This window comes from Caenorhabditis remanei, chromosome III (assembly GCF_010183535.1).
Source record: "Caenorhabditis remanei strain PX506 chromosome III, whole genome shotgun sequence".
Lineage (NCBI taxonomy): Eukaryota > Metazoa > Nematoda > Chromadorea > Rhabditida > Rhabditidae > Caenorhabditis > Caenorhabditis remanei.
In genome coordinates this window covers 6,111,452-6,132,969 of record NC_071330.1, presented here as the reverse complement: position 1 = coordinate 6,132,969, position 21,518 = coordinate 6,111,452, and the positions used below count along the sequence as shown (strand labels likewise).

The 21,518-nt window shown below is 40.1% G+C and overlaps 6 protein-coding genes across 6 annotated transcripts; 3 read left to right on the top strand and 3 right to left on the bottom strand.

Annotated features, from left to right (window-relative positions):
* Positions 1-259: 259 nt before the first annotated feature.
* On the bottom strand, positions 260-2,162 carry GCK72_009387 (uncharacterized protein; the record flags this gene model as incomplete). The annotated part of the gene is made up of 6 exons (XM_003113329.2): positions 260-383; positions 890-1,011; positions 1,059-1,313; positions 1,449-1,715; positions 1,765-1,848; positions 2,046-2,162. 6 exons carry the CDS (start codon positions 2,160-2,162, stop codon positions 260-262), a joined length of 969 nt encoding a protein of 322 aa, XP_003113377.2.
* Positions 2,163-9,635: 7,473 nt separating this feature from the next.
* Positions 9,636-13,247, top strand: GCK72_009386 (uncharacterized protein; the record flags this gene model as incomplete). Its single annotated transcript, XM_003113268.2, has 10 exons — positions 9,636-9,698; positions 9,746-10,027; positions 10,124-10,355; positions 10,499-10,624; positions 11,536-11,645; positions 11,694-12,254; positions 12,302-12,640; positions 12,698-12,898; positions 12,950-13,098; positions 13,151-13,247. The coding sequence occupies 10 exons, from the start codon at positions 9,636-9,638 to the stop codon at positions 13,245-13,247; spliced, it is 2,160 nt and encodes a 719-aa protein (XP_003113316.2).
* Positions 13,248-14,091: 844 nt separating this feature from the next.
* GCK72_009385 (uncharacterized protein) lies at positions 14,092-15,837 on the top strand (the record flags this gene model as incomplete). The annotated part of the gene is made up of 6 exons (XM_053727358.1): positions 14,092-14,226; positions 14,977-15,104; positions 15,156-15,203; positions 15,252-15,497; positions 15,542-15,656; positions 15,730-15,837. 6 exons carry the CDS (start codon positions 14,092-14,094, stop codon positions 15,835-15,837), a joined length of 780 nt encoding a protein of 259 aa, XP_053586935.1.
* Positions 15,838-16,790: 953 nt separating this feature from the next.
* GCK72_009384 (uncharacterized protein) lies at positions 16,791-17,828 on the bottom strand (the record flags this gene model as incomplete). The annotated part of the gene is made up of 2 exons (XM_053727357.1): positions 16,791-16,928; positions 17,379-17,828. The coding sequence occupies 2 exons, from the start codon at positions 17,826-17,828 to the stop codon at positions 16,791-16,793; spliced, it is 588 nt and encodes a 195-aa protein (XP_053586934.1).
* Positions 16,797-19,543, top strand: GCK72_009383 (uncharacterized protein; the record flags this gene model as incomplete). Its single annotated transcript, XM_003112843.2, has 5 exons — positions 16,797-16,922; positions 16,975-17,253; positions 17,301-18,031; positions 18,271-18,921; positions 18,970-19,543. 5 exons carry the CDS (start codon positions 16,797-16,799, stop codon positions 19,541-19,543), a joined length of 2,361 nt encoding a protein of 786 aa, XP_003112891.1.
* On the bottom strand, positions 17,850-19,801 carry GCK72_009382 (uncharacterized protein; the record flags this gene model as incomplete). Its single annotated transcript, XM_053727356.1, has 5 exons — positions 17,850-18,087; positions 18,374-18,435; positions 18,515-18,658; positions 19,070-19,393; positions 19,757-19,801. The coding sequence occupies 5 exons, from the start codon at positions 19,799-19,801 to the stop codon at positions 17,850-17,852; spliced, it is 813 nt and encodes a 270-aa protein (XP_053586933.1).
* Between the last annotated feature and the right edge of the window lie 1,717 nt (positions 19,802-21,518).

Below are 21,518 nucleotides of genomic sequence, written 5' to 3'. Positions count from 1 at the left end.
TGGATTTATTATTTTTGAGTAGAGGGAGGCAAAAAGGACAGGAAGATATTTGGATGTGGAAAAGGGCATAGTGTACACAGATACTGAAGAAAGCTAAACGGGGATACTAATGGGTTTAAAGAATTCGATTGGTATACGAGAGTATGAGGTCAATTTTCAGGGAATACGGTAGCAATTTGAATAGTTCTGTGACGAAATGCAATGGAGAATTTTCAAAAAAAAAGATACAATTCAAACAGAACTTCTATATAAACAAGAATTAAATGAAACTGGGCTGTTGTGGAAGGAATACTTTGTACTTTTCATATGTCAATCCAGCTTTTTGACGAATTTTTGAGAGAAGTGGCTCGGAGATGAGGAAGGAAGCGCCGAGGATTTCTTGGCTGAAAAAAACAATTCAAATTTGTTTTAATTTTGTTTATTTTTTTTTCATATTGTTTTGTTCATTTCGGTACAAAATTTATCTTATTCTATACTTATATTCTCACAAAAACATGGAATTCCAGAAAGAATTTCAGCGAAATCTGGGAAATGAAAATGCGCCCCACTGTTCTCCTCTCGTACAGTTCGCGGACCAGCTAGAAAATTTTTAATTAACGTTATTTTTTAAGCCAAACTCGATTTTCTCATCGAATTTTCTGAATTATTTCTTCAATTTTTCTGTATTTTCACACTAATCATCTTCTTCTTATTTTTTCTTCTTCGGAATGATGTAATCTTCTATTTTTCATTGTGCTTCGTATTCTTTCTGAGGTGTAAAGGAAGTGCTGCTCAGCCAAGCGTTTTCTAATTTAGAGCAATCATTATCCATCGGCAAGTTTTTCTTTCAGAAAGATAATAATTTCCTTTCTCTTTTTTAGTTTCCTCTAACAATTCATAACAAACTCACAAATAGGTAGGGGACACAAGTTGACGGGCATCTTCAGCAACAAGCAGATAGCATCGGCCAGGTGCCCGAATCAGCCGGTTCTGATCGTGAAGAATGTTCTTGTCGTCTTCATCGCAGGAGTACTGGAATAGAGTAGTTTTTGAACAACAACAGTTTTCTGACTACTCACTCTGAACATTCGTGGATATTTATTGAACAGTATAGATGGTGGCATTCCTAACACTTGTGCAATCTTTGTAGCAGTCACAAAACGAGTGTTCACGTCGATACGATCCGGATTCCATCTAATAACCTCGTTCATTGTCGGTGGTGTCATCTCTAGTCGATATGCTTCTTCATCTTTACGTGGGCGGCCCCGACGACGTTTAGCGTCAGAGCAGTGACTTACACCGGAGACATCTGAGCTGTCTGACTCGTATCCTCTCTAAAAGTATAACGTTTGAATTTTTTGGGAACTTTTGAGATTAGTTTTTGATCCCTCGGTATTTTATAATAGAACATTTATGCGAGATATGAAAAATCTCTCTTGAACTCTGTTTGAAAACATTTCCCTACACACCTTCAAATTGTTCTCGTGAGTCTCGAGATCTTGAATACCAATATCAAGAAATCCATTTCCATTTGTGCTCGGCGGTGGAGTTGGTTCTGGATCCTTCTGATAGGGCTTCTTTGATGCTTCCAATATGTTGCAATACAATCCATTCAAAACGGTTTCATCTACAACGTGTCCATTCTTACGAAGATTCTCGATTGCTGGCAAGAGGGTTGTTCTAGTGTGTCTTTCCATGATTTGATGAATTTCTCGTGAGATTTCAGCTTGAAATATCTGAATAGTTATCTCATTAGTTGCAAAAAAATTTATTTTCTAATCATACTCGTCTCATAAGATCCAATGAGGAAGCTGCATCATCGGCCATATCCATTTTGTTTCTTTTAATAACATGCTTCAATGAATTTACCTGAAAATATCATTTTTCGAATGATTCTTGGTTCTAGTTCAGTGACCAAAACGACACAACTCAATTATCATTCATTCAGTGTATTACATTTGTGTCAACTAGATTCATATATCGGAAAAATCACCACTGATATAATTTTTATTCAAAATTTCTATCTTTCTTTTCTCAAATGATTTGAAACAATGAATATGACTAACCCTTGCTGATGATCCATCACTGCTTCCATCCATTTCCCTGCTCAGTAACTCATCAAGAATCGCAATCCTCATATTCATCTTATTTCCATTACCATTTCCAGTCATTCGTTCAAACATTTTCGTGCTGAAAATCGACAATTTGAGATGAATTGTGACTACTATGTAGAAAAAATAAAGGAAATAGAAGAGGCAACACCGATGGCTTGCTGGCAAAAAATACTATCATGGGATGGAGAGACGCAGCACAAGACGCCCAGCGCCATCTGCGACTCTTCAGGCGGCAATGCTTTCCTAATACTCCCTCATCGCCACGCTATCTTCCCTTCTGCCTCTTTTGCCGTTAGTTCTTCTTTTCCCAACACACGAAGTTTGTGGTTTTTGTCTCCTACCCTCGCTCTCTACTAGTTATGATGCTGACACGTCTCTCTTTCTCCTTTTCCCTTTTCCGCTAGTTTTCTTTTTTCTCCGGGGAGGTAGATTGATAATAGGAAGCTTAATAAAATGAAGTGACCGGGTCAATCTGATAACCGAGTGTTTGTTCTTTTCCTGTTCGAAGAAACAATAGAAAAACAGAAATTCAGAGATGGAAAGAATCAGACTTGCAAGATTCCGGGCCGGCCCGGCCCGGCCCGGTCGGCCCGGATTTGAATTTTTGAACTTTTTTCACTACAATTTTTTGTCCAAAAATTTATTTTCTGAAAATTTTTCATATTTTTCCTCAAGTATATTTTTCAAAAACCTTCGAAGCCTACAAAAAATTGTTTTTAAAAAATATTTTTCAAAAAAAATCGGGAAATTTTCGAAAAAAAAATTTGAATTTTTTTCAGTACTGAACTTCCGGGCCGACCGGGCCGGGCCGGGCCGGGCCACGGGCCGGGCCGGGCCCTGGAAATTTTCATTCCGGCCCGGCCCGGCCCGGCCCGGCCCGGCCCGGCCCGGCCCGGCCCGGCCCGGCCCGGCCCGGCCCGTTGCAAGTCTGCTCTAAACCAATCAATTCCACAGTAATCAGTTTACGGTTGTGATTTTGTGTGTCACCTGTTCAATTCATTGTCGACGAACCTTCACTGTTGAAAGTGATGTTTGGATTTTTAGATTTTTAGATTTTTCTACAAAAGAACGTAAATATGTTTCAATTGTACTAGATACTTGTTCTAATAGTAAATAGGCAACTTGACACTGCGAAGATAAATATTATATTTGTTCTTTAGTTATTTTTGAGATCAGATCTGACTGTCTCTCTGTGTTATCTAGTGGTTCAATCAATTCATTTCACCATTGAGTAATCGGAAAAGACAAAATAATTTTGAGGCCATTCGTCTGACACGATGGCACGCTGATCTTTCACTTCTGTCATGCTCTCAACGTCACCAACAAAGTTTTGCGTGGATTTTTGGATTTATTCGTACTCAAAATACCGCCATTTACGTCAGCGATCTCTGAGTTACATTAATTCCAGCTGGCTTTCATCTGGAATTCTTAGTTTGCCGTTCCACGAAGTTCTTGGGTAACACAGTCTCTCAATAAATTAATCATTTCCAACCGATATCTCAGTTGAGCTAAGTTCATTGAAATTAATTCATTCGTATTCTTCTCGTTAGTTCACACACGATTCAATCATTCTTTCTTTCTATCTCTAATGTTTCTCTCGTTCCGTTCCGCTCCCGACCTCCCGTTCGGTTGTTTCGGAAAATGAGTTTTCACTACAAATGTGTATGTTTGACACTGTCTACCCCGCTCGTTGGCAGATGAAAGCAACCCCCATGACCGACGGTGATCCTTTCAAATTATTCTTTTCATCTTTACGTTTCCACTTGTTCTTCCGAAGACAATAGGAAGAGTCCTTCCTTCCCATTTTGAAGAAAACGCCAGTCATTCTTTTTTGGTGATGGAAGAAGAAGCAGTTTCACAAGGCCTCGCACAAACAAAGTGATGGGTTGTTGTTTGTGCTCACGGATACTTCTCCATTCTTTTCCCATTTCTGTCTCCGTGTGTCTGTGTGACTGGCTGTCTCTCTTTCTTCGATAGTTTTTCTTATTTAGACTCAAGATATTCCCACTCATTGTTTTTCATTTTATTTTCAGAGCTCTCAAAAATAATATGAACACGATCGAGACGTTTTGAAAAAAATTTTGGTTGGTTTCTCTAGCAACAACCCACTCATTTTTGATATTTTCAAAGCTTTTGGAGGACTAGGATTATGCATAGATTAGACGTTGCCAGAAGGCATCAAACATTCTGTTCTTAGTTTTTAGAATTCCAAGTTTTTTCAGTTTCCCTGGCAGCCTCGGTTCTGGAAAGATCTGAGATTCCAAAGATTGAAGCACATTGTCTAGTTTTACAAGATCAGATTACAGAAGAAGTTTTGTTTCGTAAATAGTATAAAGTGTAGTGTTCGTATCCAGTTTCAAGTCACGTTCAAATGGCTTTAATGCAAATCATATGTGCACTTTAAGAAAAAGTAACTCTTGTTTCAAGTATCTCGTTCTAGTACATTCATCCAGTAGCATCTAATAAATGATTTTACAGTACAAAGAAAACGGACGTAATCACTACCGCTGACTTTCCTCTGTGATGTATTGTTGTTTCGTGTGCAGTATTTAACAGACTTGTGAAATATCGGGCCGGTGCCCGGGCCGAAATTTCTCTTGGCCCGGCCCCGATTCAAAAATGGGTACCCATTTTTACCAATTTTTTTGAAATTTTTCGAAAAAAAGAGTAAAAATGCTTAAATTATCATTCTTATATATAAAAGACAATTGGGCGTTGTCTGTTTGTCTGAGGCGATGTCCGCAGCGGTTTTGGAAAGAGAAGAGAAACTGAGCCAGCGGGCAAAACCGAACTGGCGTGCTTTGGACAGCGCCGCCGCTTTAGACCACTCGGCCATACGGGCACATTTGAGAAAGGGTTGCCACGTAAATGATAAGAGGCCAGCCGACTGAACCGCCGAAGGCGGGGCAGATAGGCTGGTCATACATATTCACATTTTGATTCAATTTTAAATGTTTATCCGAAAACTATACTTTTTCAAAAAAGTTCAAAAAATTTCCAAAAAAAAGTTCAAAAACACAAAATGTTTTGAAAAAATGTTTCAAAAGGGCCGAGCGGGCCGGGCCGAGATTTTTCCTGATTTTGGCCCGGCCCGGCCCGTGACAAGTCTGGTATTTAACGTATCATTGTTACTTCCGGGATTCGACCCTATTATTATCTTGAATCTCAGCCATACATTCACTTCCTGTTTCTTTCAGAAATTCTAATTCTCAGTTTCGCTTTTCAGCGAACCACAACGAACACGCGAGAATATGTCGATGAATGGCACCTGTCTTCTCTGACTTCACATTGATTTTTGGGAAATTCTTCCGACCAACAAGCACAGCTCATTGAAATTAGGCCCCTCTTCTCCTTTTGCAAGTCTTCTTTCTCTCGTCCTTCTCCTGATTCTCAATACTATTTTCTGCTCCTTCTCCTCCAGAATGCCGTTTCTAATATATACACAAAGTGCCATTTCAAGGCCCTCCCGCCTGTCGTTCTCGCATTTTTCCGCTCGTCAAGTTGGCGGCAACTGCTCTCTGCACTGCATTCATCTTTTTTGAGCTGCTTTCTTTTTTTTTCCTTCCAACAATCTTCTCACAAATGATTCTTTTTAACAAAATGTGTTTTTGTTGAGAAAAAGAAACGTCCAAAGTTTAAGGAAACTATGACCAGGAAATAGAATAAAAGGAGAGCTGAAAACTCGGTGAAGGAGCGTGCATGTGCTCACGTTAACGAATTTTTCCGGTCCGTTGGCATTCCTTCTCTTTTTGTTGCGACACGACTTTTTAGAAGCTTACTTATACTTCAACACCTTTTCCTACTGATCAACACTCACCGATCATGATCAAATTTCACATAATGTTTAGTTTTGACTTCTCTAAACGAAGTTATCGAATGCTTCAGTCCGTTGATGCAACATCGAATAGAGCCAGCTCGTCTCGTTTATCAGAAAGAAACATGCATTGGTCATCATGTTATCTGAAGAAACTAAAATGCCCAGCCGGCACCTGTACATGCTGATAAGCTACGTTTTCTCATGACTTCAATGTATTGTACTATGTTCTAGAAAATTTTAGTTTGAATGTGCTTTACCAATTTAGTCTAACGTAAATCGCCGACACAAAATGACCGTACGCAAATGCGCCCCACCGCACACCCATATTTTGAATTTTTAAATTTATCAAAAATACCACACACATAGGGACCTGCCGCACCCTCATTTTTCAGTGCCTCGGTGGCTCAGTGGATGAGGGTGCGCACAGGTAAAACGGGGATGCCGAGAAATGGGGTGATCGGCAGCTTGAGAACCGCTAACAGGCGAAGAATGGTCGGTCGGCAGCCGAACAACCGCGAATTGCTGAAGGGTGGCCGACTGGTGGCCGGTAGACCGCAAACAGCCCAAAAGTGGTCCAAAGTAAAAATTGTTCGAACTCTATAGAAACTCACAACTTTTGTGGAAAAAATTTTGTGTACGATACCTCAGAATCCTTTCTAGTCTAATGACAGTCTTTATTTCTAAAAATTTAATAATTTTGATAAAGGGGCTGACTGGTGGCTGAACGGCGGCTGAAGAACCGCGGGTTGGTCAGCGGTGGTTCGTCGGCAGGCCAGTGGCGGCCGAATGGTGGTTCAAGGTGTATGTCTATAGTGATTTTAACAAGTTCTTGTAATCTGGTTTCTGATAGAGTGATGAAAAGAGTTAAGATGAAATGTGTTTCATAGAATGTAGATTAGGATAACAAGATAAATACAGTAATACCTCTAAAAGAGGTGCTCCCAGTAGGAAGAGTTTGGAGCTCAATATCTCAACTACCTCATGAGCTATCAAATGTTTTCCAACTGAAGAAATATTTTATAAGTATTCCGCTATGTTTTGTCTGTTGACGTCTTTTTGATATCTCTTTTAAGGAAAAATATATACCGCGTTGAACATAGTTCTTTGTCGACACCTCACTAGAGGTGTTACGGTAAATTATACACTGTCACTTACAATTCTTTTTAGTTTTGCCAAATTCCCAATGTTCGAAAGTCTTGTTCAGAGTACTAAATGACTCATGAATCAACCTAATGTTTCCAGTTACACTTCTGGAATCTTGATAAGTGTTAGAACAATGTGAACTACTCTATGTTTTCCGACACTTGTAGCAAAGTGTTTCTTTTTTCGAAATGATCTGTTCTTTCTCTGATTTTTTGTGTTTTCTGTTAAAAATTCGCTTTAAAATCTGTTCTTTAATTGCTAATTGACTCACAGCCAGGGAAGCTAGCAGTGAAGCCTCCACTGGAAAGCGCAACGACACTCCGGTATCCCGGCCGAGCGTGTTGTTTACCGTAAATCCACATCACATTTATTTTAATCGCCGGCAGTCATTATTTCCCCATTTTCAAGGCGTATTTCGCTTAAACTCGAGTTTTTTCACTGAAAACAAGTTACAAAATGTAGAGAAAACTTAAATTTATCTATTGAAAACTGTCGGAAGCTATTTTCGAAACAAAGTTTGGACTTTGGCAACGAAAATCGGCTTTTCGAAAATCAAAATAGAGTTTCCTTTCGATTTTCAATTCGGAACAGTCTAATATATGATTTCAGGTGGATAAAAAGGTAAGTAAGTAAGTTTGAACTGCTCCGAAATGAAAATCGGTTGAAAATTCTTATTTTTTGGGCCTTGTGGCGGAAGTCGGTTTTCAAACACCTTTAAATGAAAATGGGGTTGTTTCGCTAATTTTCTTATTGAAACGAAGTTAATATTTTTCAGTTGGAAATGAGGTAGGCCAGTAAGTTATCGTTTCGAAAAGAAAATTAGTCAAAAATAACAGTCGTAACTTGTTTTCATGTGAAAAAATTGAGTGAAAATCGGAAAAAAATCACAAGTCCGGAAAATATGGGAAAATGAACGATGAAGGAATTACAATATTACATTAAAACACATTGTTCAATAAACATAGGACTAATTAGGTAGAAATCGTATTCAGAACGAAGTATAATACCAATAATAGGGGGTAGGTGCTGCCCAAATTTTGAATCGCCAGCAGCTCAAAGGCAGGTTGCCGGCGGCCCGGGGTTTGAACTGCGGGTTGTTCCCGTTTGAACCTCCTCCGGGCTGCCGATCACCTATTTCTCGGCATCCCCGTTTTACCTGTGCGGCTGGTAGTCAGTAGGTGTTGGGTTCGAACCCATGCTACCGAAAATTTTTGATATTTTTTAAACATTAATTCTCAGTTTTATTAGTAAGTTAGGAAGTTTTTTCTACTTTTTGGGCCTTAGGACAGATTTTAGGACAGATTTTTACTATTTTAAAACATACTTTTACTTTGAGCCTCTATTAGAGTTTCTGCTAAACGTTTTGGTATTTTCTCGCTGTGTTTTCCTAAAAATTCAAGTTTTCTGACCCAGAATTAACTGGTTACAAAACTTGGGTGACTTTAACTTTATATCTCTATAATTATAGTCAAAAAATTCAAATCTCGCGCCTATTTTTTGAGTTCAATAGAGCGCATTTGCGGACGGTCATTTTGTGTCGGCGATTTATTAGCGGCCCACCCCCTCTTACAACTGCGCCCCGCCGCAAACGAGAGAGTATCGGTGAGAGACGCAGAATTTTTTCTCGCGCGAACAAATATTTTTACCATTTTTGACCTATTTTCGCTGTTTTTAAGAACAAATTACATAAAAACTTTCGAAAAATAGTGAAAATAGGTCAAAAACTGTGAAAAAAATTGTTGGCGCGAGAAAAAAATCTGCGTCTCTCGCCGATACTCTCTCGTTTGCGGCGGGGCGCAGTTGTAACGAATTTGCTCGGCTAATACGTTAGAGTTACCAATTTCCAACACATCAAAACAATGTTTCAAACGGACGGCGCTTCTCAAAGCGAAACGGTGATTCACCAGTTCTTTTTTTTTGCTATTGTTGTTTGAACCACAAATCAATCTTCGCGTTTCAATATATATGTATCACATGATGACGTTTCCATGTTCTGAAAACTTGCTCCTCCCACACTCACACCCGACCAAATTCCACTTTTTTCTTATTTTTCTCTCTTATCAACCAGCTGGACGTACTGACCCACACATAACGTCCATCAATTGAGTTATTTTGGCACACTTTCTGTGTTCGTCGTTAGGGGTTTCCGGTCGCGCCGTCCTCCTTTCAATATCATATATCACATGCTTCTCTATTACTACACACAATCCATAAGAATGTTTATACGATTGAACACGCGTGACCCTCTTCTTGAAGGCTATGAATAAACGAATTCTGTCGATCGCTGTCACTTTGATGGCTTCATGATACCCAAGAGGACATAGAAGACGATGCAAATAGATAAGATATTCTAGCTGAAAAATTGAACAGATTCTCTTCTCCGTGATGACGACACGACAAAAATAAAAAGTTCAGCGAACGTTTTTTATCTCATGTTTTGGCGATGAGACCTTTGGTTGTTTTGACCTCGAAACGGTTCGTCACGCACTTACGATACTTCCTTCTCTTCTGTTCTTTCTATGCTTTTTGTTTCTTCCACGTCATCTTCATCTCTTACAATCTGTTTTTTTTTCAGAACAAAAATGGTGCAGACGTACAGATCACCTGTACGTATTTACAAACACCCGTTCGAAATTGTTATGGCGGTAAGTTACAGAATATCTCCTAGATTGCACTAGTTATCGATTTTCAGGCATATGAAATGAGATTCCCAACATGTCCGCAAATTCCGATTTTCGTCGGATCCGAAGTGATATACGAGTACAAAAGCGGTGATGGTGCCGAGTGGGTTATCGATCGAAAGTGTCAGTTGAACGTGGAAGCACCGTATCTCGTAAAGAAAATTGCCGGTGTCGACTACGTCTATTTCTCACAGAAGAATTCATTGGATCGTAGGAAGAGAACGCTTGATATCGAAGCAACGAATATTTCATTCGCCAACAGAATTGCTATCAAGGAGAATTGCACGTATTATGTTAGTTAGATATATTTTTAATTTTGTTTCACCTGAATAATTGTCACGATAATGATTTTATTCTCTCTGGTCTCATTCAATTTGTTAAACTTTCAGGTTCATGCTGAAAACGAGAATTGGACTTGCTTCGAACAGTCTGCTTCTCTCGATGTCAAAAACTTCTTCGGATTGGAATCAGCTGTTGAGAAGCTTGCCGTTCGACAATACGGTGCCAACTTGGCGAAAGGAAAGGAAATTCTGGAGTATTTTATTGAAGAGCTTCTCAAGAAAACGACACACATTGAGAGATACAGAGATCCAAATGAGGAAGAGACTACGTCGACAGCAGGTGAGAATTTATGTAATATAGAAAATAGTATTGGTTTTGGGTTTTCTAGTTGTCAGGAGTGTAGAAACACATAACACTGAAAACCTAGTTGTGATTTTCTTTTCAAATGCAGTGTACTTACCTCTCATCCAACACAGTTTCAGATTCTGCAATCGAGTTGAAGGAATCATCAGACGGTGAAGCTGTTCTTGTCAACCAGAAGGCTCCAATGCTGGCTGCGGAAACCGATGAGATGAAGACGGCTCGTGCGACGGCCAGTTTTGACGACGGTTCGTTGTGATTTTGGTTCCCGGCTTGCTGCTCATCTCTATTGTTGCTGACCTTATAGGCACCCACGCACTCATTATTTTACATCATCTACCATGTTCTTAGCCTGCTTTTAATGGTGTTTTTCCGTTAATGTGATGTCTGTTTTCATTCCTGTCAAATGCTCTCATATCCATATTTTATTATTTTCACCTTCTCTCACTAGCTTTCTCTTCAGTCAAAATTCTTTCAATGCTGAATGTATTCCTCAGCATGTAATCAACTTGGTTGTCGTGTTCGCATGCTTTTTTCTAGTTTTAGTCGTTTTTCTCAAAATTTTCATCTGGATCAGAGGTATCCGCTCTGACTCGAATTGTGATGCACCCAAGAGAGTTACAGATTTTCCGGTTTACCTCTTTTCCCGTTTTTATCGTCAATAAAGAAAGAAAATTATTTTAAAAAGTGAAAACGACCAAGTTCAAAGAATAGAGCGTTCCGATGCTCATTCTCCTCATTTTTGCCGCAGCAGTAAATCAGAAGTGCACCCGCGGACATATCTTGTACTCTTCCCGCGACCCGGTGCCCCACTTCAGACTGTTTGGTCTTTTCACTGCCTGCGTCTATTGGCTTCTCGCCATATCTCATCGCTGGGAGCAGAGCTCTTCGGCGATCTCCTTGAATTTCCCGATCTATCGATTCACTAGGAAACGATCTCATCTCCAACATCACAGCTACCTAGTATATTTTGTTGCATTTTGAATTTAATTCCCTTTTCCCATTCACACATGCTCTATGCTTTCACGGAAATATGATAAAAGTGGGAAACGAAGAAAATCTGTTAAATTTGTCATTGGTTAGTTGCACAGAATGTAGTTGGCACCCTTTGCTTTGATAATACAATTTATGTGATGAAAATGAAACATTTTGTTTTCAGCCGACTCGAAACTCGAAGCTGAATACATCAGAAGATTCCTTGGACAGTTGAGCCCACTTGAAGAATCGAGACTTTGTGAGATTAAGTACAGTCTTCAAGCTCATCATAAGGTAGGAAATTACAGAGAAATTAAAATTAAATACCTATTCTAATTGTAGGGAAAACTCCCAAATGACGCACACTTGCTCCGCTTCCTCCGAGCCCGAGATTTCGACGTGGCAAAAGCGAAAGACATGGTTCACGCTAGCATCATCTGGAGAAAGCAGCACAACGTTGACAAGATTCTCGAGGAATGGAGTCGCCCGACAGTCATCAAACAGTATTTCCCCGGATGTTGGCATAATTCGGATAAAGCCGGTCGCCCGATGTACATCTTACGACTGGGTCAATTGGACACAAAAGGAATGCTGAGAAGTTGTGGAGTAGAGAATCTTGTTAAATTGACACTTTCAATCTGTGAAGATGGTCTTCAACGGGCAGCTGAAGCTACCAGGAAATTGGGGACACCAATAAGCTCATGGAGTTTGGTAGTGGATTTGGATGGATTGTCGATGAGACATCTGTGGAGACCTGGAGTTCAATGTCTTCTGAAAATTATTGAGATCGTAGAAGCCAACTATCCAGAAACGATGGGACAAGTTCTTGTTGTTCGGGCTCCACGTGTCTTCCCAGTTCTGTGGACATTGATTTCTCCGTTTATTGATGAGAAGACTAGAAAGGTTTGCTCTATTTTTCAAATGTAATATCTTATGAGTTCTGGTTTCAGAAGTTCATGGTCAGTGGTGGAAGTGGAGGAGATTTGAAAGAAGAACTTCGAAAACACATTGACGAGAAATTCATTCCGGACTTCCTCGGCGGATCGTGTCTCACAACGAACTGTGGACTTGGTGGACATGTTCCCAAATCAATGTATCTTCCTGTGGAAGAACAAGAAGGAGCAAGTTCATCAGAAGATCCACTCCACTCAACATACACAAATACTGCCACGTGGAGGGGATATCCAGTTGAAGTTGTGATTCCAATCGAGACTGCTGGATGTGTGTTGACGTGGGATTTCGATGTGCTCAAGAATGATTGTGAATTCAGTCTCTATTTTTCAACTGAGGTAAGTTGATTATATTGATTCGTCTGAAAAGTTTTTATTATTTTGTTTTTCTTTCAGAAAATTGAACAACCCCCAGTGCGTGACGGTGCTCAATCTCCAACTACGATTCTGAATCCAGTGGAAATGGTTTCTGCCGCTATTGGAGGTGCTTCTCATCAACACCCGGATCTTCAGTGTGCTCCAGAGTTGAAAATTGGAACGCCACAACTCATTCTCGAAGAGAAACCAGTTCTGTTCCAGGAGGGAGACTCTATGCAGGTAAATATATAGGTGAAAAACGGAAAATACCATTAATTTCTACACTTTCAGGGATCTCACTACTGCTCACGAGCTGGCACCTACATTATGCAATGGAGAGTTCCAGAGTCCACAGCTGGACACTCTTCAACTTTCGACTTTGGCTCCCATAAATGCCGACTGATCTACTATTACGAAATTTTGAATTCTGAAAACTTTAGGTATGTAGAATTTCTGATCTATCTCCAGTAAAAAAAAATTGTTAAATTTCAGAGGATCCGTAGCTTCACTTGAATCTTGCCGTTCATCATCGTTCAGTTCAATCGCCCCACCGACTCCCCCGACTCCCGGAACTCCTCGTAACCCATAAACTCCCTTCAAATTTCAGTTTTATTTGATTCCATCTCGATTTCATCTGTATTCTCTTGTGATTTCTATATTTGTCCCATATTTCCTTTCTCTTCTATCACATTACTTCCTTTCTTACGCACACCGAAAAAGCTAACAAATTCCCCTTTGACACCAATCACAGTTCCATCACGGTTCTCTTTTTAATTTCCATTTCCCATCTTCCTATTCCTTCTCATTTTACACGTTTATCTGTCTATTTGATGTAATTATTTCAAGAAATGTTCTGACCAGCAACATTTTCTATCAGTACACATAGACACTTTCTGGATGACACTCTTAAATTCAAATCATAATCTTTCTTTTTTTATTTACTTCTCAGACTTATTCTGCAGAGATTTATCTGAAGTATTCATTTAAAAAACTCATCTGCAGAAGTGTTTGTCGGATACATCCGGCGAAGAAAGTACGAAAGAAGATCTGAAATGAGAAGCATCTTCTTAACTTTGGGTTCTCCTGACGAAAACTTACATCCACTATCTCAAACCGTAGAGTTCGAAGTTAATGATTCAGACAAGAAAAACCATTTTCTATACAAAAAGCCGTCTCTTGGCTAGTTGAGGAAGAAGACGAAGGAGAACGGGAAAAGACGGAAAAGAACAATAATTTTCACACCCAAACACAAATAAAATCAAATAAATATGTATATTGGACAAATAACACTTGAATGGGAACTGAGCTGGTATTATTTGTTATTTGTCGGTAGAATACCTACCTACTTTTCGTCGAAATTCGCACATTTGCGCAGGACAGTCAATTGAATTGAATTGAGCACTCAATCTATTTTGAGTGAATTCTTGTTCGAAATGCCACCTCCACCTCTAATAACTTTAGATGTTGAAGGTGTATTCTTTAAGACTAGAATTGCTACGTTAAAGTCCATTGAGGGTACATATTTCACTAAATTATTTGAGACGAATTGGAGAGAACAATTGGATAGGGTGAGTTGTCTTACTGTAGATTCGTGACGTCACGAGTCACTATACAACCTGGGTTAGATTAGTGTGACGTCAGCAGTCCTGAAGAGGTTGCCTACGTCACGATCTGGTTACCATAATCATCCTTTCATTAGCTGTCTAAACATTATTTGTCACATCATTGCGGTATTTCCCTCTTACCATTCGACCCCATGCCCAACAGCCATCTGTCCTTCTCAACATTCAAATCATTCCCCCATTCACCATTGCCTACGTCACCATTCCTCTCACAAAGATCACAAACTCTGCGCCCTCCGAATTGACCTGACTCTGGGTGTGACGTAGCTGGTGGCGACACATTGTTCTCATTAGAAATGACCATTTGGCGGATGGTGCGGAGGTCGTGACGTCACGATTGATGACGTAGACAGTAGGGTGGTGGTTGAGAAATGGGTGAAGAAATGGAGGAAAAATGTCAAATGGTAAATGAAGGGAGAACAGAAATACGGTACGATGGACATTCGGACGGATAGAAAAGATTGAATTGAGACATCTGGATTCACAGACACAGAGACAGATTGCCTTTTGTTTTCTAATGCTTCCTAAAGAAAGTTATGAAGACATCCGGACAGACATAAACACAGTTTGCACCAACATTGTTATTTATAGAGATTACAAATTCTTAGAAGATGGTCTGAAATTATCTTTGATTACATTCTTGTTCTGAAAAGAGGAAAAAGTACGATTCGAGCATCTTTACACCTTATATTACAGGATGGAAGACTATTCATCGACCGAGATTCCTCCGTATTCCCAGTGATTTTGAACTTTCTAAGAGATCACGACAAGTGTCCTCTGCCGAAAGATGAGTACCAATTGATGAGAATTCTGCGGGAAGCAGTGTGAGTTTTTGGATTCTAAAATATTGAATATTCTTACTGAATCATCTTCAGATTCTTCAAAATTGGTCCTTTACGAAACATTCTGGAGCATAAGTTGAGGTATTCATATAGCAGAACAATTTCTATCCAACAAGACAGATATTCTAGAGTTTCTCCTTCTTGCACATGCCCACCAGAACTTCCATCAACTCCGATTCCACCTCCGATTCAGAAAGAAAATATTCCTCTTCCTCGAAGTCTTCTCCTCTCGAAGCCACCACCACCTCCACCTCCACCATCTTTGATGCAACCAAAGGATACGGTACAAATTCCAATGAGAAAACCTCCAATTGATAGGAATTCGAAGAAGCTGAAAACTTCTGCGGATTCGATCAGTCTTCCGAGAAATTTTACGTAAGAATAAATTCTGAATTACCATCAGAATCATTTGGTTTCAGACATATTGCTCATGTCGGTTGGAACGGTGCTTCTGTGTTTTCCGATCAGAAAATGACCGATGATCCTACTGTCAAAAAGATTTGTGATGCTGCTGCAGAAGCTGTTGATTTGAATGTGAGTTGGGCTCTTCCTTCTCTTTGAAATCTGGCTTTTCAACAAACAAAAAGTTCCAAGTTTCATATTCCAGGCAGTTTACAACGTTGTTAACAAAAACGAAGACGAAGAAAGTCACAGTGTCGAAGTGCTCATAACCGGCGGAGTGATGCAATCGAGAGATGGAACATCTCGCCACTAATATTCGAAATTACTTTTATGTGAATCTGTCCAAATAAATAAATGTAATGTATGTCAGCAGACTGTCTTTCGAATTTTAGGTTACGCAGCAGGTGGTGCTCTATTGTCTGTCTGCCGGCATTTACCCGAATATATATTCGAAGATTTCCTTATTTCACAACACTTTTTTTTGAAAACCGTTGGAAAAATTATATTTTCTGCAGTTGTTTGGTGCAGAAGTTGAAAGTTACTGTAGATTATTGTAAAAGTTTAAAGGAACATCGCAAAATATGTTTTGTTCCACTCGAGACCCATACAGTTTTTACCGCCAAATGGTAATTTTGAAAACATTTCTCTCACTTTCTTCTCATTTTGCCCGTTTATTTGTCTCCTTTTGCTTCGGATTCCTCTCCTCCAGATAATAGTATACATCGGTAGGGCGGTCCATACGTGACGTCACAAGCTCCACCCTGTTTTTGGGCGGGGCTGGTGGTACCAGTCCGTATAAAAAGCCTGCTTTTTCTCTTGTAAATCGCCGGAGAAAAGGTGGTTTCTTTTTAAACACAAAAGAATACTTGATTTCGAACAACCGCTGAAAAGAAAAAGAGCAGAAGTCCGTGGCCGTTTTCAAATATAAATTTAGGCCAGTTGCTTTGTTTTTCTTCTCTTTTTTCTGTCAACAGTACACCTCCTCTTTAATTTTAAATTGACCGGTATCACTTGACTCTTTCGATTCGAATGATTTTTATCGCAACAGTTCTCTGGTTTCAAATTTCTGGCGACGCTCCATTTTGTGTCCTAAAAGTTTATTTCTCCATAGAGCGAAAATGTTTTGCCTGCGCCTCGCTTTCTCTCGCCTGCGCGCGAAACCCGCCTTTTCAAGATAAAACTGTTCATTCAAACTTACCTTCTCACCACTTCATTTCTCTTTTTCTCGCTTGAAAATTTCTTATTCAGTTTCAGAATAGTAGTTTTTCAGAGATGCAACGTCATAACAGCACCTATGTCGTCAAGCGTGACGGGCGCATGGAAGATGTTCACTTTGACAAGATCACCTCCAGAATTCAAAAACTCAGCTACGGCTTGAACATGGAATTCGTAGATCCAGTAAGACTAGAATAGGAGACGAGTCAATCAAGTTTAAATATTCTCTTTGCAGGTTGCCGTTGCTATCAAAGTGATCAGTGGTTTGTACAAAGGAGTGACAACTGTTGAATTGGACAACCTTGCCGCTGAAACTGCCGCTTCCATGACTACTCAACATCCAGAATATGCTCTTCTTGCTGCCCGGATTGCTGTCTCGAACTTGCACAAGAAAACTAACAAGGTGTTCTCGGAGGTTATGAAGACACTTCACGAGTTTCATCACCCACACACTGGAAAGCACGCCCCAATGATCAGTGACGAGACCTGGGCTATCATCGAGAAGAATGCTGATGTCCGTTTCTATAAAACTTTTCATTGTTAATTTTTGTAATTTTTCAGAAGCTGAACTCTGCGATCGTCTACGATCGTGATTACTCCTACACCTACTTCGGATTCAAAACTCTTGAACGTTCCTACCTTCTCAAAATCAACAAGGAAATCGTTGAGCGGCCACAACAGATGTTGATGCGTGTTTCTATCGGAATCCACGGAGAGGACATTGCTGCTGCCATCGAGACGTACAATCTGATGTCGGAGCGCTACATGACTCATGCTTCTCCAACTCTCTTCAACTCTGGAACATGCCGTCCACAAATGTCGTCTTGCTTCTTGCTGACGATGAGCGAGGATTCGATTCTTGGAATCTACGACACTTTGAAGCAGTGTGCTCTCATCTCGAAGAGCGCTGGAGGAATCGGGCTCAATGTCCACAAGATTCGTGCCACCGGTTCTGTCATCGCTGGAACTAACGGAACATCGAACGGACTCATACCAATGCTTCGTGTCTACAATAACACTGCTCGTTATGTCGATCAAGGAGGAAACAAGCGTCCAGGAGCATTCGCCATCTACCTCGAGCCATGGCATGCCGATGTTTTCGAGTTTGTGTCACTCCGCAAGAACACTGGACCAGAAGAGGAGCGTGCTCGTGACTTGTTCCTCGCTCTCTGGATTCCGGATCTCTTCATGAAGCGTGTCGAGAAGGATCAGAATTGGTCTCTGATGTGCCCATGCGAATGCCCAGGACTTGATGACTGCTGGGGAGAGGAGTTCGAAGCTCTTTACGCCAAGTGAGTTATGTTCCCTACATGTGATAGACGTGTGCTTCCGAAGTGCGATTTCTAAGCTGTGAAGTTTTTCATGGTTTAGATTGAGATTTTTCTCAAATGCTTCGAAGATAAAACAGCTGACCGATAACCGAAACATACCCTTATCGGTGTGCTTGGGACAAAAATCAGCTGATAACGCAAACTACTATCTCTTCAAAATTATTGTTTTCGAAGTTTTTATGATAATAATTTGTTTTCAGGTATGAAGCTGAAGGACGTGTCCGCAAAACTGTCAAGGCTCGCAAACTGTGGGAACACATCGTCTCCAATCAAATTGAGACTGGACTTCCATACATCACCTACAAAGATGCTGCCAATCGCAAGTCCAACCAGCAAAATCTCGGAACCATCAAGTGCTCCAACCTCTGCACTGAAATCATGGAGTACTCAGCTCCAGATGAGATCGCTGTCTGCAATCTTGCTTCGATCGCTTTGAATCGTTACGTCACTCCAGAGAAGAAGTTCGATTTCAAGAAGCTTGCCGAAGTCACCAAAGTCATAACGAAGAATCTCAACAAGATCATCGATGTCAACTACTACCCAGTTGAAGAAGCTCGTAACTCGAACATGCGCCATCGTCCTATTGGTCTTGGAGTTCAAGGACTTGCTGATTGCTTCATGTTGATGCGTTATCCATTCACTTCGAAACAAGCCAGAGATCTCAACAAGAGAATCTTTGAAACGATCTACTACGCTGCTTTGGAAGCCAGTTGCGAGTTGGCTGAGAGAGACGGACCATATTCGACATATGAGGGATCTCCAGTGTCGAAAGGACAACTTCAGTTCGACATGTGGGGTGTCACACCAACCGATCAATGCGACTGGGCCGCTCTTCGCAAAAAAATCGCCACGTAAGTGAATTGAGAATCACAATATAATTTTAATTGAAATTTTTTCAGACACGGAATCCGCAACAGTCTTCTGATGGCTCCAATGCCAACTGCTTCTACTGCTCAAATTCTTGGAAACAATGAGTCGATTGAGCCATACACCTCAAACATCTATTCTCGTCGTGTTCTTTCTGGAGACTTCCAGATAGTCAATCCACATATGCTCAAGGATTTGGTTGAGAGAGGATTGTGGACTGATGAAATGAAGAACCGCCTCATAGCCAACAACGGATCCATTCAGAACATCCCAGAAATCCCAGCTGACATTAAGGAGCTCTATCTCACTGTGTGGGAAATCTCTCAAAAGGAAATCATTGAGATGGCTGCTGATCGTGGAGCATTCATTGATCAATCTCAATCTCTCAATATTCACATGGCTAAACCAAGCTACGCTGCAATCACTTCGATGCACTTCTACGGATGGAAGCAAGGCCTTAAGACTGGAATGTACTACTTGCGCACGAAGCCAGCTGTCAATGCTGTTCAGTTCACAGTCGACAAGGGTGCACTCAAGGCAAAGGTCGACCCTAAAGTTGCTGCTCTTCAGCAACAAGATGAAGGATGCCTTATGTGCTCCGGTTAACTAACCTATTTATTCCCGTTGATTCTGTTTGTACATTCCCTAATTGCTCACTTTCATCACATTGATCTTTTTGACTTAAATTCACCTTTTCTCATGATTACTGATATTATATTGCCTCGAAAAACATAAACTGATGGTCTGATTTTTTGTTTGTGATTATTCATTCTATTTTCAGCTGTCGTCTAGAATCCTACAAAAACATGATGGATTTACTTCCATTCTGTCGGAGAACATTCGAGCTCCCAACTCATCTTTCATCCCTTGAATGTCATGAAGTACTTCGACCCTTCAATAGTTTCCTTTCCCATTCTAGTCCTTTTTGCTCTCTAAACAACATGGTGCAACAAAAAAACGAAAATGGACTGAAGGTGTACGTGGGTAATGTTTAGTGAACCGGCAATCGAGCAGATTTCAAATGTGCGCCCTTTCGATTCTCCGCTTTTTTCGTGTACTCAATGAGCCGGAATGGAAACATTGAACTATGTTTCTCCTCTTTTTCAGTCGCTCGCCGTCAGAAGGATGGACCTCGGTTCTTAGCGAGATTAGCTTGATTCTTGGTTTGTTTCTCTCTTCTTTTTCTATTTCTACACTTATGTCATCTATTTTCAAAAAGAAGAAGAAGATGTTCATCCTCTCCCCCACATTTTGACTCAAAAACGATTGATGACTTTGTTTCCGGTTTCGTTTCTTAAAAGAGCATCACTCGAAAAGAAGAAATAATGATAATCGCTCTCATGAGAAGCTCTTTTTTCGAAACATTCCACCCAAAAAAGGAACTTTTTGCCGAAAAAAGAAGGACTTCTTCCCTTGTCGAAACGAAGACTTTTTGGTTTCTCGTCGCCAGAGAAATATGATTTGACGGACGGGCATAAGATGATTGGATTAGAGAAAAAAGAAGGCAACACTACTATGAAATATCAAAATTTACACTCGAAGTTCTTTGATCGTTTTCCTTTTTTTGGTGTGAGCTTTATCAGTTTTCAGATATTTCTTTATGTATACATCATCATTAAATGAATAGAATGTTAATCGAATGATTCAATTTTACGAACTTCCAGCTCCTAGGAAATCTCATTCTTCATCATAGAAAAGTCCAACGTTTGAATTCCTTATCATTGTAAATAAATATGACTGACTCCCTCCTTTTTTGCTTTTTTTCCAAAATATATCCAGTTTGGACATGTCGAATTTCCCTGAAACCTTGAAACTCTTTTCGTAGTTTAGCGTCATCTTCCGTCCAGAGACTATTTTATGACCTTCCATTCGTTTTGTTTCGTCTTCCTAGACACAAAAAGAGCAGGAGAAGAAGAAAAAAGTATTCCGTTTCCAGTTGGCGTGTTTATGTATTTCTCTTTTTATTCTTTCAACAGAGAATGACGTTTTTCGGGAAAAAAACAAGTTCAAATTATCTGGATAGTTTTCAATTTTGAGCAGGTCAAAGATGGGAATCACAGACGTTTTGGAACCAATCGGAACATCCAATCCTAGCTTATTATCGTCCCGGCCAACAGTTCAGTCGATATCATTTCTGGCATCTTATGAAGGAAATATATTTGTTATCCAACTTTTAACTAGATCCCACGTTACGAAAAATGCGATTTCGTGTGACTCCCAACTCCCGTAAAGTACAAAAATTTCAGTTCCTCAGTCTCCTCTTCCCCTGGTAATCTTCAATCTTTCCTTCCGTTTCTCTCCTGAAAGAAGCAACCAAAAACTTCCTCATATCTCATCTTCCAACTTTTCAATTCTAAGTAGGTCATTTTCGTCATCAGGTTTTCTTTTCTGCAACTTGACTCTCTCTCTCTCTCTCTCCTTTCTCTTTTAGCACAAACATCATTCCCTTCGTTGCTAAGTGGTTTCCACGTGTTTCTGTATTCTCACCTCCAAAACTAAGATCACTTTGTTCTTCTTTTGCTTCTTCTGGAAAATATGAACATGTCTATTCAACCTTTAAACGTTTCTCTTTTTGCATTTT